Raw genomic sequence first — 15,764 nt, 5'->3', positions numbered from 1 at the left:
GTGTGTGTGTGCATATGTGCTTCTGTATATGTTCAGTTATCATGTGCCTGGCATGTATTAAATCAGGTCACACTCAAGTATCTTCCATGCTGTAGTGTCAAACCACTTTTTTGGCCCTTCTCTTCTTGTTATTTACACAGCTGTCTTTATTCTCTACCCTTTATATTATTACCTTAAATTCTGTTTGCTTGGGCTTTTATTGTTGTTTTGCATTTGGTTTGTTTGTTTGAGATATCCAAGAAAAACCATATAAACACATAAAACTAATCCTTGGTAGTTATAACCATAAAATTGCATATCGTGACCCAGTAATCACATTAATTATTCCATACCAGCTTCAGAAATAATGCAAATGCCATATTAGGTAGACAGAAATTATGCATCGAATCCCAGGTGTGCTCATAGATGACCTGTAACGCAAGGTTTCTTAGGCTATGACCTAAAAGTATGTTATACATGAAGCAGGAAAAGTCCGGTGCTTCTTGTAATTGCCTTCCTCTGGACGACATCCAAGAGAGCAGTTCAGTGCTAGACTGTCACAGCATGAGGCCTTACGGTAAAATTGTAATAAATGTATGCCCCAGGTGTTTGCTGTGATGCCGCTAGCCAGCTTATCTACTTTCTTTACTTGAAGCCAGAATCAAAATGTGAGTCAGCCATAAGGAAAATGATTTTCCTGTAAGCATAATTTTGTACCTGCGTGCACGATGCTTTCTATCTAATTATATATACAATGACTTTTCGAGGAAAGCTAACAATCTGTTGCGAAGAGGTGTACCATATAAACTCCCAATGGTACATACCATCTTCCTAATTGTCTATCTTAAATTAACTCTCTATGGTACACACCATTGACCTCTCTGCCTTAAATTATGTCTCTTCACAGTTTCTTATTGAGTCACTAAAATGAATGACAGCCTTTCTATTTATATTCCCTCTTATTTATTATAAAAGATTTGAAGTTATATTCACATTAAAATTTGGTATGTTTTCAAGACTAGCATTGTTTAACAGGCAAAGATACTAAATTATTTTAGAAAAATGCAAGCTCTTATTTTATTTTATTTTCTTGTTGTGTATTTTCTTTAATTGCATCATGAATAGCTTGATGTATTGAACTAGGACAGACCCACCAAGGTGCAGATTAATTTAGTGAAAATTTACTTTATTCAGCAGCATTGCAACATGTTATAGAAGAACATGTGAATTTAGTAAGCGCATAAACAAAATAACTCCATTTCATGTCCTGACATACAACATTCAAGAATTTAGGGAGAAATCTACCAGTTGGCAATTCTTTCTTATTCTCCCAAGGAATGCTGGGAATTTCTGCACCTCAAGTGTAGGCTAATGGCTCATTAACCCAATAAAAAGTGAAGCTATAAGGGTACCCTTTGCTTTACCAGCATCTTTCGTTCTGTCTGAGGAACTGCATGTTCTAGGAAGTTGGTTGTCTGTAATCAACTTCAAGACATAATTGTTCTTAAGTTTGTGCAAGTGTTTAGAACAGCAGAAGACCAACCACCCATATAACAGAATGCTTGGCGGGAGCCAATTCAGAAAACATAATTGAGAAATAAGAAATAGAATTTGTAACAATGGCAACAGACACTAAACAGGAAGAATATAGCCCCATGATGTGGTCTTTTAAAGAGTATTGGCTCTGCAGCCTGAAAGCCTTAATTTTATTTTACTTATTGTCCTGACTATTCTTGGCTTATACTCTTTTGAAAACTAAGCATCGAATTATGAACTTGAAAACTGCAATATAAAGAAAATATTTGTATTGTCCATACTTCAGAGTGTCTATAAAAAAGAGGCTCAGAAGGATTTGTTCTTGAAAAAAAAAGATATGGAAGTAGTTTCTTTATTCACAGGGCTCATTCACTTACTTGGGGCAAGTACATAGCCTACTTTTAAAATTCATGTTTTCTCAAGAATAACATAATATTCCTTAGGATTACTTTATATCTACAGACATAAGAAAAAGCAATTTCATTTAAATACTATGTTAAACTTTGTGTTATGAGTGTCTAAGCTAAATGCTTCTGTTTTCTCAATATAAAATCCTGAATTCTAACTACAAAACATGTAACTGATGCTTTTAATCTTAAAAGTACCTTTCTTGCTTCCATTCACCCACTATCTGTAATATCTAGTCTCAGAATGTAATTTAGAGTCCATAGGGAAAGATACATGCAGAGACCACGGTTATCCTGTTCACTCTTGTATATCCAGTGCTGCAGCCATATCCGATGAGGGTAGCAGAAGTCATAAAGCCAGTACAGCTGCTTAACAAAGATTCAGTAAAGCTGAGCCACATGATGGCCACCGTGAAACTTTTGGTTTTGATCTCTGCATGAGGGGGGCTTTTAATTTGTAGAATTTAAGGACATTGGATTGATGGAAATTTCCTTATGAATCATTTGTGTCTCCTCCCAGGAGTACTGCTTCCAAGCTCCCTCAGGAAAGTTCTAAGCATACCATGCCTCAGGCTTTTAAGGAGATATCCTTATATACTTAAGGTCTTCCTTATGCCATGGAGTCTGTAAAGCACTTAAGAAGCCAGAAGTCTACATATGAGGCTATGAGATTTTCTTGAAACATCTGCCCCTGTACTCACTCAGGAACAAGATAATCAAAACAAAATAAACTTGAAAAATGTGAACAAGATTTGGTGGGCTGGAGGAGTTGGCTGCAGGTCACATTGCAAGCCTCTTCCCACTATACACTCAGGTAATTATGTGGCAGAGACAGCAACAGAGTTAGTTTAACTGAAGTTACCTCTGCCCCACACAGAAACTTACATGAATGGGTCAAGAATTATGTGATAAGATGATAAAAGGATGAGATATTGGCTACTCCCTTTTTTAGAAAATTAGCTTATGCAGAGTCACTGTGATGTCATATAACCAAGGAACAAAAGAATGCCAAGATTAGACATATAGACACATTCTTTAAAGATATAAAATATAAACCATCATATTGTGGCAGAAATTGAATAATAACTGAAGCAGCTATGGCCTATGGATTTTTCTTGGACACTCTGACCATTAAAAGTTAATGATACACTGCTTGGGACATGGCATTCTGAGTGTGCTGGTATGGAGATTTTCTTTTGGTCCAGTTTTCTTGAAGCCACAAAAGCTATCAGTCTAAGAACAGGCTGTCATATGTCTCTAGATTCTAAAAAAAAAAAAAAAATGGGTTATGGGGTTGATGAGTAAAAATGACTATAAAAGATAAGTGTTATCAATGATGATGAAACTTGAGGGAAAATGATAACTCTTCTGTCACAGTTTACAATGATGACTGAACTCATGAACCCAGATTTGTAAGAGAAAATGCTAAACACGTGTTCAAAAACAAAAATTGTATATTTTATGTTTTGGAACAACATGTATCTATCTCTGTTTACTTAATTCTTTATAAATAAAGAAGCATTCTGACTGCTAGTTAGTCAGGCTGCAAGATTCTCTTAACCATCATGTCTGGCTCATCCTTCCCACACCATCTATCTCTGGGACCTGGCTACTACAGGGCTGGCACCCAGCAGCAGAGCACACTATTTGCCTATGGAATAGTCAAATGATGAAATTCAAAACAAAAGACCTAACATTTCTTTGAAAAACTATAAAAAATTTAATCAGTACATTACTGAGTCATTTGAAGAAAACAGATCTTCAAACCTAGAGTAAATTTTCCCATTGATAACAAAAAGTTATCACTATACTAGATCATAATGTCTGAATCCAAGTAGGTGAGATGACACACATCAAGTAAACACCTTGGTGTACGAAAGTGGGGTAGTGACTAGAGCATTACCTTTAGCCACAAGAACTATCAGCCTGAGAGCAAGCTGTCATATGTCTATAGATTCTTAAAAATTGGGTTATGGTGTTGATGAGTAACAATGGTTATATTATAAATTATATTTATATTATAATATATAATATTTATTATTATTTATATGTTGTATTATTATAATTATACTTATATTATAATATATAAATATATTTTATAAAAAAAGCAATGCTGGATGTCTCCCTCAATCACTCTTCACCCATTTTTGAAGACTGAACTGGAGCTTGCTGTTTCCTGACTGTCCAGCAGATCCTTTCCCTCCTTTCTCCCTCCCTCCCCTTCTCTCTCCCACACTGGGACTGCAGACTTTCCCATGAATTCTGAGGATCAGAAGTTAAGTCCTCATGCTTGTCTGACAAGAACTTGATCAGCTAAGTCATATCTGCAACCTAGAAATGTTATTTCTAAGATATTAGCACTTATTTGGACACTGTACTTAGCACAAAGTACTTGGGATAATGTACCTACCTACTTATTCCAGAGTCTCCCAGATATCGTACAAAAAAAAATTCTGTATTATGTAGTAAATGTTTTAACTTTTGAAAGGGATTAAGCAAAGTTAACAGTACAAAGGTCTTGTCATTAGGGTTTTTATTTCAGTTAAAGAGCTGTTCATTTTGACAAGATATCTATAAATAAAATAACGATGTTAAGTAAAGTAGGTAAGTTTGTTTTTCAGAAAGTACAAGTAATTGAAATCCTGTTGACAGTTGGTAATGGAAGAATGCATTCTGGGACTGTAGAAAAAGGAAAAATAGAGAATAGCGTGAGCACAGGAAGAAAACAAGATGAAAGGAGCATATTTCAGTGTCTCACTTTACTGCAGCTGTTGACTGATGAAGGCAGTCGAGCAGTGGCAGGAGCGAGTTCTCTCCTTTCATTCAGCCTTTGAAGGAAGCCAGCTACCCATCATACTTCTGAGAAAAATGGTATTCAACTATATATAAAAAAAATGAAAGGTTATATTTGAATGAAAATGTCCTTGTTTCTTAGAGGTTTATTTTTTAATTTATTCATTATGACTTGGCCAAGATAAGACAGAAAGGCTGGCTGCACACTGTATAGATTGTCCTTCATTATGAGCAAAAGGAAAAGTCTACTTACTGAAAAATAAGGAATCTTGCTTAACCAAATGGTTTATTGCCATGTTATATTGGATTTTAACCATCCCGTAACTAATATATCCAAGTTTATGTTAAAATAGAGAAACGTGTGCTAAACCTCTCAACCAGAAAGTTTTAATTATTAAAACATCAATTTCAAAGTTCAACAATGCATGAAGACTAATGTATTTCATTTTATAGAGCTCTTTTTAAAGAGAGAGAACCTGATGCTACATCAAAACACATAAGGAAATTATTCTTTTCACCTTATTGGAGTAGTGAATGGAAGTTTTTACTCAAAGATAATCTGTCCTTGTAGGATTAGGTAAATTATGTAAACATATAAAATTTTAATATATCACTCAAAATTTCTGTGATTAAATAAACAAACAAAATTGGTAAAATAATACCATTTATCATTTAGAAGGTTAAAGCAAAATCAATGGACTCTCAAACCAATGTCATAACCATATAATCTTCATTACCTCAGAATCACACCTGCATACACACATTTCTTTTTTATATACTCTGTGATAACATATACAGTGTATTCGCAAGACTCTCTACCTCTACACACACTTTTAACATTCTTCCTTTATGTTTAGACAACTTTTGCTAAACTAAACCTCCTTGTTAAGTTATTTACCTTTAGAGAATTATTATTTTCAAAAATTATTCTTTGCACCAAAGTTATTCCGTAGAAGCATAATGTAGACATGAAGATATGCAACTCTTTTTAATGCTTGGGAGAACTACAACCCATTGAATAGAAAAGGTCATACATGATGCAGACATAAATTTTAAGACTGAGTAAAGTAATGTAAAAACTTAAACATCAAGGAAACAAGAGTTTGAGGCCTAACCTGGACATGGGTTGGCTAATACTGAATTTTTTTTTTCAACTACTTAAACGTTCTCTGGCAAGGCTAGTAACTACATAGAAGGGCAAATGTGAATATTGGAAGCAAGACAGTTTCACTGTGTAGGACTAGACCAAATGGGTACTTTAGAATCGGCATTTATTATTTATTGTTTTTCATGGCCCTTCACAATGTTAATTGCTATTATATGTGGTTGCAATTGTTTTTACTTTCAGCAGCCCACACGGACACGCTGAAGTGTTTGTTTATACCTTGTTGGAGATCAAGGATTCTGCCTTGATTATTTAACCTTCGGCTATTGATTAGTAAGTTGTCCGAAAATATCCATTATGATTAACACAGGGCTTTGCCAGCTATAATCGCTAAGGATTTTGTCACTGTAATATGATTATACTTTATTTTTATTTTATCTATTTTATAACTTTATTTAAAAAAATAAAACTAGTATGTGCATGTTGGCCACCAGTTGTTGGAGGAGTGCCCACTTGTTCTCCTGGCCACCCAGCTAGCTTAGCCTCAAAATAACCACCCAGAAAATGTATTCATTAAAACACTGCTTGGCCCATTAGCTCTATCTCCTTATTGGCTAACTCTTACATCTCAGTTTATGCAACTTCTACTAATCTGTGTATCACCATGTGACAGTGGCTTCCCAGGAAATATTCAGCATGTCTGATTCTGGTAACTCCATGGTGGCTCTCCTGACTCTGCTTTCTTCCTCCTAGAATTCAGTTCCATCTTCCCCAACTACCTAAGTTCTGCCCCTATCAGGCCAAGGCAGTTTCTTTATTCATTAACAAGCAACACATAGAAAAAAGGACCTCCTACACCCGGATACCATATGTTATTTCAATAAATATAAGATTTGATAATAAATCTAGGTAGAGATTAGGACATAGTGCATTTTTGCCATATTTCCAGTTCCTCTGACCATGCTTTCTTTTTCTTTTCTTTTTTTAAATTTTATTTATTTATTTATTAAAGATTTCTGCCTCCTTCCTGCCACCGACTCCCATTTCCCTCTCCCTCCCCCAATGAACTCCCCCTCCCTCAGCAGCCCAAAGAGCAGCTAGGGTTCCCTGCCTTGTGGGAAGTCCAAGGATCTCCCACCTCCTTCCACGTCTAGTAAGGTGAGCATCCAAACAGTCTAGGCTCCCAGAAAGCCAGTACGTGCAGTAGGATCAAAACCCAGTGCCGTTGTTCTTGACTTCTCATCAGCCCTCATTGTCCGCTATGTTCAGCGAGTCTGGTTTTATCCCATGCTTTTTCAGACCCAGTCCAGCTGGCCTTGGTGAGTTCTTGATAGAACATCCCCATGTCTCAGTGTGTGGGTGCACACCTCGCGGTCCTGAGTTCCTTGCTCGTGCTCTCTCTCCTTCTGCTCCTCATTTGGGCCTTGGGATTTCAGTCTGGTGCTCTAATGTGGGTCTCTGCCTCTGTCTCCTTTCGTCGCCTGATGAAGGTTAATATCCAGGAAGATAACTATATGTTTTTTTTTGGGTTCACCTTCTTATTTAGCTTCTCTAGGATCATGAATTACAGGCTCAATGTCCTTTATTTATGGCTAGAAACCAATTATGAGTGAATATATCCCATGTTCCTCATTTTGGGTCTGGTTTACCTCACTCAGGATAGTGTTTTCTATTTCCGTCCATTTGCATGCAAAATTCAAGAAGTCATTGTTTTTTACTGCGGAGTAGTACTCTAATATGTATATATTCCATACTTTCTTCATCCATTCTTCCATTGAAGGGCATCTAGGATGTTTCCAGATTCTGGCTATTACAAACAATGCTGCTATGAACATAGTTGAGCATATACTTTTGTTGTATGAGAGGGCATCTCTTGGGTATATTCCCAAGAGTGGTATTGCTGGGTCCTGGGGTAGGTTGATCCCAAATTTCCTGAGAAACTGCCACACTGCTTTCCAAAGTGGTTGCACAAGTTTGCATTCCCACCAGCAATGGATGAGTGTACCCCTTACTCCACAACCTCTCCAGCAAAGGCTATCGTTGGTGTTTTTGATTTTAGCCATTCTGACAGGTGTAAGATGGTATCTCAAAATTGTTTTGATTTGAATTTCCCTGATTGCTAAGGAGGTTGAGCATGACCTTAAGTGTCTTTTGGTCATTTGAACTTCTTCTGTTGAGAATTCTCTGTTCAGTTCAGTGCCCCATTTTTTAATTGGGTTAATTAGCATTTTAACGTCTAATTTTTGAGTTCTTTATATATTTTGGAAATCAGACCTTTGTCTGTTGCGGGGTTGGTGAAGATCTTCTCCCAGTCAGTGGGTTGCCTTTTTGTCTTAGTGACAGTGTCCTTTGCTTTACAGAATCTTCTCAGTTTCAGGAGGTCCCATTTATTCAATGTTGCCCTTAATGTCTGTGCTGCTGGGGTTATATGTAGGAAGTGGTCTCCTGTACCCATAGTTGTAGAGTGACTTCCCACTTTCTCTTCTATCAGCTTCAGTGTGTTCAGACTGATATTGAGGTCTTTAATCCATTTGGACTTGAGTTTTGTACATGGTAATAGATATGGATCTATTTTCATTCTTCTACAGGTTGACTTTGAAAACAAAGTTCCTATCACACTTAAGACTTTCCTCAAATGTGGGAAGTACCCAATAATATTTTTTGATTAAAAACAATTTGAAATGCATGCATAAAATAGTAAATTTCCTGGCAGGGCTTTAAAAAGTGGTAATGGTCAAACCTGTAGGTTTTTGCATACTGGGTGGGGCTTTGCAAACTCTTCCTCTGGAAGCAATCTCTCTTTTTTTTTTTTAATTTTGGGATGATCACATTAAGCAGAAGGTGCTTTGCTGTGTGATCTTACGTGGGTCTTGAAGACCTAGAAATATGTGAAAGGCCAATGTAGAAAGCAGGCAATTCTAGAGAGGAATTTAAGCTAGAGTGGAACAGGAGCAAAGTACAAGAATGGTTAGTAATTTTATGTTAGAATAAAAGTAAATGTAAACGTTGATGGGCCTGGGCCTGGTACTACAGATATAATGCAAGATACTTAAGAGAGAAAGATAATAAGATTCCAACTTCCAGGCTTGTCTGTGCTAATGAAGAAGTCAAAAGCCATTCTGGTTAAATATCTAGACTAGGTCTCAGATGTGGGAAAAAAAAAAAACTTTTGCACATTAGCAATATGGCAGAATTGTACTTAAAAGGCTAATTGTTCAAATACTGTTGCTTGACTAGGTCTGCTGGATATAAATATGGTAACATGAGAGGTTTGTAAGCATATGCAGGAACTAAAAGCCACTCACAGTACTAGTTCGTCCTTGGTCTAAAGAGGAGCTACAAGCACATGCTGCAGAAATGACCTAATGGATTCATTTTGTCCATACTACGACTCCCTTGGCAACCGAGAACTAGAACTCTGGCCTTGCATCTAGCCCCAAATCACAATACTATAAAAGTAGGTGATAACTATATAGAAAGTTTTGAATCAGAGTCTGTGAAGTAAGCATTTTTATAATAAAGTTATACTTGATATTCATTTCTGACTGGTTGATGACAAACAGTGGAAGATTGTTCGAGGAGGAATTTCCCTTGGTTTCCTCCCAGTTCTTAGTCAGTCTTTGTGGTTACATCGACACCATGTGTGTGTAATCTGTACTTATCCCCTGCCTTTGCTATCAAGTTTAAATCATAACCAAACATTCCCCAAGAAAATGACGTATCAATATATTTTACACCTCTAAATAAATTTGGTCTTAATTCTCCCACCAAGAATGTGCACTAGTGGATTTTGGTTTCCCTAAACTTAACATCGCCAGTCTTTTCAGGTAGCCACACACTTTACCGTTTCTATTTTCTAGTGAGATAAGCCACATTTGGTGTCATTGTTTTCACACCTAATAAAATTGCAGTTAGACACAAGATGAATGAAAGTATTGGCAACCAATGGATGGAAATATATAAAAAAATCAGTCTGTTAGCTATTGACAATAACAAACAAATGTGTTCAAATATTTCACTGTGTAGTTGAAGAACAATTACATTTTTGGAAAACCATTTTGATTTTATTATAAAAAGAACTAACACAACTTTTGAGCATAAACCTATGAATTTACAGTTTAGAAGTTCACTCACTAATGTATGGGTACATCTCAAAGTATCTAAACTCAGTGTTTCCTATGCTGTGACTCATTCTGGAGGGAAATAGAATGGGACTTGGCCCATCGTGTGTGGCATTAATATCTAATAAATAGCTGCTATAAAATTAACTGAGTAGCCTTCATAAGTGGTGTCTAGGATCCAATGGTTTATTGATTCCCATCCCTTAGAACCAATGAAACAAAGTAGATGTCAGGAATAAACAGTGAAATAACCAAGCAACTTCCATTAATGAAAAACTGAGTGATCTCACTGAAGACATTGCAGGCATTCACCATTTTCATTCTCTCGTCTTTAAAGTATATCCAAGCTTTGCAACAGTTTTATCAGCTATCAGAAAAATTTAGTCTTCATTCAAGTGTCAAGTAACAATCTCCTAAATATGCACTGTAAGTTTCATAAGTAGGTTTTAGGGTTCCATGTACATTGTCAACTAATTCAATTTATTTCCTGCTCCTCTTTTCTACGATGGAAGTGGAAACACATTTTATTACAAAAAAAAATTTATTACAAAAAATTGTCCTTTTGTTCAAAATATTTTAGTTAATTCTTTGATGATCTCATACATGAAGTCCACATCTACTTTTTTTTTTAATGTGAACATAGCACATTGAGCTTACTTATGACTCTTTGCATGTGCATGTCTGTATTGCTCTTTCACTAAATAGCAGGAATAATATACAAAAGATGCACATTGGCCACATCTCTTCTGGAAGCCGTTAACATCTAGCAGTTCCTCAGAGAAAGGTGAGGCATAGTAAGTCCATGGAACATCCATGATAGAATGTTTGCAGTCCCAATCTTGTGCTGGTAACCATGGCTACTGTCAGTTCATGAGTGCAGCAGCCATGATATTCAGACAACAGCATTTCAGAGCATTCTCTACCATCGTTTACCTTTTATATTCTTTCCAACTCCTCTTCTTCCACGGCCTCTGAAGTGGTGACTTAGGGCTGAGCAACTGACGGTCGCTTGCTCTCAGCAATCTTATGAGTGGTGAGTCATGGATCAGCCCCAGCTCTGTGAACACAGGCGTTTCTTTCGCCAAGACTAAGAGTGGCACTCATCTGCAGATAGAAGGCACTCCTTTGAATTGTGCTATGTACGTAGGAAAACAATTTTTTTCACATGGAGAAGACTGAATGGAAATCAGAGAAACTCAAAAGACAATGCTTCAGAAACAGAGCCCATCTTATGAACTGTAAAATGTAATTGAAAATGTGTGAGAACAGCTTTCTTATGAGAAAGTTGGGGGGGTTGCAGATATGTCAATCAAAAACATGAGAAACTTGAAAAGTATTAGAATCTTTCCTGGTTTGGGTTTTTACAGTTCAGTAAATTCATATTTGGAAATCTGTATAAATCTTAATAAGAACAGCATAAATACTCAATCTATCTTTGAAAATTAAAAACCAGATCTTATCATGTGTGTGTGTTTGTGTGTGTGTGTGTTTGTGTGTGTGTGTGATTATTCCTGGGGAGAAATGAACAAACATTCCTTATCATACACAGGGAACTGACAACAGACCCAGTCAAATATATCACCAAAGTCAAGCTTGTTGAATCAGTAAACTTAGTGGGGTTACTTATGTGTATGGTTGAGAGTTTACTTACTAAAGCAAGAGCGACTCAAAGACAGCTGCATTCCTGGATGAATGACAGTTCATAACAGCTGGAGCCCTGGAGCTCACTCTACAACTGCCAGAAAGCTTAGTTGGACAGAAACTATCTCAGGCAGCTGGTCAACAATTCTTCTGAACAGCTTGGATGATCTGAAGTTCTTGTTTTAGATTACAAAATAACAGATATTAGCCATACCATTGTCCATCATAGGTTTTCACCTACATATTTAAAATCATACTGTCTCTCATTTTATAAAAAGTAGTTAAAAATGTCTATTTGGGAGCCAATGAGATGGCTCAGCAGATAATGAAGCTTGTTGCTTAAGCCTAGCTACTTGAATTTGACTGATGGAACTGACTTAAAGGTGGTGAATGAGATTCCACACCACAAAGTTGTCCTACAACGTCCACACCTGTGCTGTGGAACACACACACATAGACACACACACACATACACACACACAAACTCGTAATTAATTCCCAGTTGTGCAGCAATGTCATAAAGCACATCCCCTTAAATCAGGTTTTAAACAACTTAGAAACTACATTAAAAACAGAAAAAGAAGTCCTTGAAACTGATCTGATACACTAGGCCTCTCCCTCCTCGAGCTTGTATAAGAATTTATTTTCATTAACACTGTTTGGTTCTAACAGCTTTTGTTTTAAAATTAAGATCACTATTGAGAATGTATGGATCACAGTAATATTTGATTATTTTTCTAGTACTCTTGTATTGATATGTAAATAGGGTTTTTTCTGATCTACTTTTGCTTCTACGTACAAAACTGAACTGTAAGAGCAGCTTGGTGTTCTAGATAAACAATTAATACAAACTGTACAATAAAAAGCTCAAGAAAATGTTTATTTTGACAGCACACTGTCCTTGATCATTATACTATACACAATATTATGGAAAACATAGCCTTTTTAAAAAGTATTCAATAGGCCATTGAGTTGTTTCAACAATTCATATAAGTAAAGGCCCACGCAAGCTTGAACTCATTATATTCAGTGAGCTGTGTGGAAGTTGTCCTGAGCAATGGGATCACTGTCAGTTTTTGGAGGGCACCCTTCTGTCCTAGCTTCAGCCTGGGTTGTTTAGTGACCTCTGTGGGACAAACAGCTCAAGCAAATGTAACCCACCACTGGAAGCTTTGCCTGGATACAAATGGCCAAAGTCTCCAATACCCAACATTACTCCAAGTACTCACTAGTGAGGCTTCCTCCAGTAGCAGAGGGGAGTGGGTGGAGAAACTCACAGTCAGACAGTATGCACAGAGAGAGTCTAAATTGGAGGTCTTTATTAGGTCCCTCCCCTCAGGGATCAGTGAACCCAAGGAAGAGAGGATTGAAAGACTGTCAAGTCAGGAGGGTTGGAGCACATCAGAAGAACAGGGCCCACCGAATCACTAAGCAGTGCTCCGTGGGCTCACAGTCTGAAGTGGCAAGCATGGGACCTACACGGGTCTATGTTAGGCTGTTAGCTTGATGTTTTTGTGGGACTCCTAACAGTGGTAGCAATGTATCTCTGGCTTTTTTGCCTGTTCTTAAGACTCTTTCTCCTATTGAGTTGTTTTGTTCAGCCTCAATAGGAGGGCTTTTGTCTTCTCTTATTGTATCTTGTTTTTCTCCTGTTTGGCTGTTGTTTCTTGGAGGCCTGCTCTTTTCTGAAGAAGAAATGGCGAGGGAGTAGATCTGGGAAGAGTGTGGTCGTAGGGAGCTAGGAGGGGTAGAGGGAGGATAAACTGTGTTTGGGGTGTATTCCATAAGAGAAGAGTCTATTTTCAATTAAAAAAAAAGACAAAAAAGAAAGTTTGAATTTATTCGAAATGTAATGTTACAGCATTCTGTATATTCATATTAAGACACAATTTCATTCAACACTGAAATCTGAATAATTATGACTCGGGCAAATCACTATAAGATTTTCTTCCTATTTCCAAAGAAAGATTGTAGTTTTTACCCTACACAGATCTTACTGCTGTTTGGAAGTTCAAGTGAGGCTGACATAAATATGCTTTGAAATATACATTGTGCTAATGAAAGAGTTCACTCTAAAGAAAATCCTTGAATAGCTCACACCTGTTTTCACATGATCTCTCTGCTCTTCCCTGGTGTTGTATTATGTTCTACACAATCTCAGTCCCTTTAGATTCATCAGATATTTTATCTACAGTTGGCTAACACACTCCCATTCATAGACACGACAGTTTTCATCAAGCACCGAAAAGCTATTATATCGCAATATGACTTCAAGTAAGCACTTTGTACCATAGCATCCTAGGTGAGACTGGAGATTGAATTCACCATTTCCAGAAACCCTTAAATGTTGTCATTTGTCCTTGTCATGGAAATAAAGAATAGAAAGACAGAACCCAAAAATAACTACGGGCAGCTAAGAAATATTGAGAGTGGGAGAAATAGTCTTCCCCTGGGATGAACCACCTAATTGGTTATCCACTATCAAGTACTCAGCCCTGAAATCATATACACACAATTAAGAGTAAATGGAATGAGCAGTTTGTATTGACATATTTTTGCCAATATCCTTCCAACAGTCAGATTTCTAAGCTACCTAACTATACCAATTCTATTGAATTAAAGTGAATTGTTTAGTCCATATTCCAATTTCAAATTGGAAGATTATGTGAAAGATGCAAATAATTTAACCAAGGTTTTCATGAAAGAACTATTTATCACATTCGTAATGTACAATTTATATCTAAATTATATAATTATAAAATATATAAAGGCAAGTGCATTATATAATATTAAATGTATTAATTTATTGTAGGTTGATGAGAAAATAATGCATTCACAAAAGTAAAATTATTTCTGTTGCCATCAATTTTGCTCACATAAGCCAAGAGTAAGACATTAGTTCACCTAGAAATAAGTAATCTAAGTAAATAAAGAGAAGCATATTAGTAAGGCAACACCATTTCATATAAAAAATGTCAAAGCCTTCGCTGCTGTGTCCACAGCCACGTGTATGCTCAGGCTACAGAAGAGACTTGCCTCTAGTGTCCTGTGCTGTGGTAAAAACAAGGTCTGGTTGGACCCCAACGAAACCAATGATATCGCCAATGCCAACTCCTGTCAGCAGATATGGAAGCTGATCAAAGATGGGCTGATCATCCGGAAGCCTGTGACTGTCCATTCCCGGGCTCGATGCCGGAAAAACACTTTGGCTCCGTGGAAGGGCAGGCATATGGGCATAGGAAAGCAGAAGGGTACTGCCAATGCCCGAATGCCTGAGAAGGTGGCTTGGATGAGAAGAATGCGGATCCTGCGCCAGCTCCTCTGGAGATACCGTGAATCCAAGAAGATTGACCGCCATATGTATCACAGCCTGTATCTGAAGGTCAAAGGGAATGTCTGCAAAAACAAGTGGATTCTCATGGAGCACATCCACAAGCTGAAGGCAAACAAGGCTGGTAAGAAGCTCCTGGCTGACCAGGCTGAAGCTGTCTCAGGTCGAAGACCAAGGAAACAAAAAAGTGCTGGGAGGAACGCCTCCAGGCCAAGAAGGAGTTGATCATCAAGACTCTATCCAAGGAGGAAGAGACCAAGAAATAGAGCTTCTCTTGAGTCTGTACATAGTGGGCTGTCTTTGGCCTCAGGTGGATCAGTCATTAAAATAAAACAAGTCTTAAAAAAATAAAAAATAAATAATAAATAAAAAATGTCAAAGCTTTTTCTATTAATGTCTTTGAGAAAGTGGAGCAGCATTTTTAATCTAAGAAGCACCAATTCCAATAAATTTACAAACCTGGAAAAATGAAAACAAAAATCATTCAATTTACACATTATTCAAAGTAAGTCAAAACTTAGAATAATTTAGACAGAGACTTTCAGTCTGTTATGAGTTGAGGGCAGTGAACAGAAAACTAAAGGTGCAAAAGTCAAACAATTTTTTCAGAAGTTCCAGTGTTCTAGAGAATACCGAATACTTAGTGGACAAAATAGTATGAGCACTGTGCAATCTGAGAATCAGTAAAGGTATTCTATTCCAAAGCCCTTGGAGCATGGGAATTTTTACACTACCATATACAGAAGCATATGCATTACTATACGCATTACCATATACAGAAGCAAGCTGATTCTGATGCTGTCAAGATAACTGTAAATGTCCTTATAAGAAATCTCCAATGAAATCCCATT

At 37.0% G+C, this 15,764-nt stretch overlaps 2 protein-coding genes across 2 annotated transcripts in view; both read left to right on the top strand.

Annotated features, from left to right (window-relative positions):
- Positions 1–15,764, top strand: part of Kcnd2 (potassium voltage-gated channel subfamily D member 2) — a 500,479-nt gene that overhangs the window by 367,232 nt on the left and 117,483 nt on the right. The gene's annotated exons all lie outside the window — the stretch shown is intronic.
- LOC130880916 (60S ribosomal protein L19-like) lies at positions 14,593–15,138 on the top strand. Its single transcript, XM_057780092.1, has one exon. The coding sequence runs from the start codon at positions 14,593–14,595 to the stop codon at positions 15,136–15,138; it is 546 nt and encodes a 181-aa protein (XP_057636075.1).

Source organism: Chionomys nivalis, chromosome 1 (assembly GCF_950005125.1).
Source record: "Chionomys nivalis chromosome 1, mChiNiv1.1, whole genome shotgun sequence".
NCBI lineage: Eukaryota > Metazoa > Chordata > Mammalia > Rodentia > Cricetidae > Chionomys > Chionomys nivalis.
The sequence above is the reverse complement of the archived record's forward strand: the minus strand, read 5'-3'. Positions and strand labels throughout refer to the sequence as shown.